The sequence below is a fragment of the Chaetura pelagica genome, unplaced genomic scaffold (genome assembly GCF_000747805.2).
Source record: "Chaetura pelagica isolate M959 unplaced genomic scaffold, ChaPel_1.0 scaffold344, whole genome shotgun sequence".
Taxonomy (NCBI): Eukaryota; Metazoa; Chordata; class Aves; order Apodiformes; family Apodidae; genus Chaetura; species Chaetura pelagica.
The window spans coordinates 794,380-794,822 of record NW_009953098.1 but is presented as its reverse complement, the minus strand read 5'-3'; the positions used below and the strand labels follow the sequence as shown (position 1 = coordinate 794,822).

Genomic DNA, 443 nt, shown 5'->3' with positions numbered 1-443 from the left:
GCCCCGGGAGGGAGGCGCTGCAGCGGCGGCGCCCCGGGCAGAGCTCACGTGACGCGCCTCGCGGGGCCGGTGGTGCCCCCGCAGGTCCCACTGACACCTCTGCGGTGCTGCCCCCAGCGCCGGCACCGCCACCAGCCGCAGGGACACCTCCCGTCACTGCCCCCAGCTGCCGTCCACTGCTCCCATGTCGCCGTCGCACCTCGGGACTGCTCTGGTGTCTCCCGGTTCTGCCCAATGCTCAGGGATCCCACCCAGAGCACCCACTGGGGGGCCGTGGGTGGGGATCCGCACACCGGCCCTGCTCCTGGGGGACAGCTCCGTGAGGGTGAACATGACAGTATGGCAGGATGAGCCCAGTGATCCTGGTGGGGCAGGCGGTGGGGCCTGGAGGGGTGAGCTGTGGCGCCCAGGCAGGAGGGGTGGTGGGGTCCCAGTGGGGTGAG

General features: G+C 72.7%; 2 protein-coding genes across 2 annotated transcripts in view; one reads left to right on the top strand and one right to left on the bottom strand.

The window, feature by feature from the left end:
- The window catches only part of MED12 (mediator complex subunit 12), a 34,807-nt gene extending 34,474 nt beyond the window's left edge, over positions 1-333 (bottom strand). The window contains exon 1 of the mRNA XM_009997182.1: positions 265-333. Within this exon, the coding sequence (XP_009995484.1) occupies positions 265-333 (69 nt within the window). The remainder of the gene's footprint in view (positions 1-264) is intronic.
- A 14-nt stretch (positions 334-347) lies between these two features.
- Positions 348-443, top strand: part of IL2RG (interleukin 2 receptor, gamma) — an 8,374-nt gene continuing 8,278 nt past the window's right edge. Inside the window, exon 1 of the mRNA XM_009997181.1 lies at positions 348-438. Within this exon, the coding sequence (XP_009995483.1) occupies positions 348-438 (91 nt within the window). The remainder of the gene's footprint in view (positions 439-443) is intronic.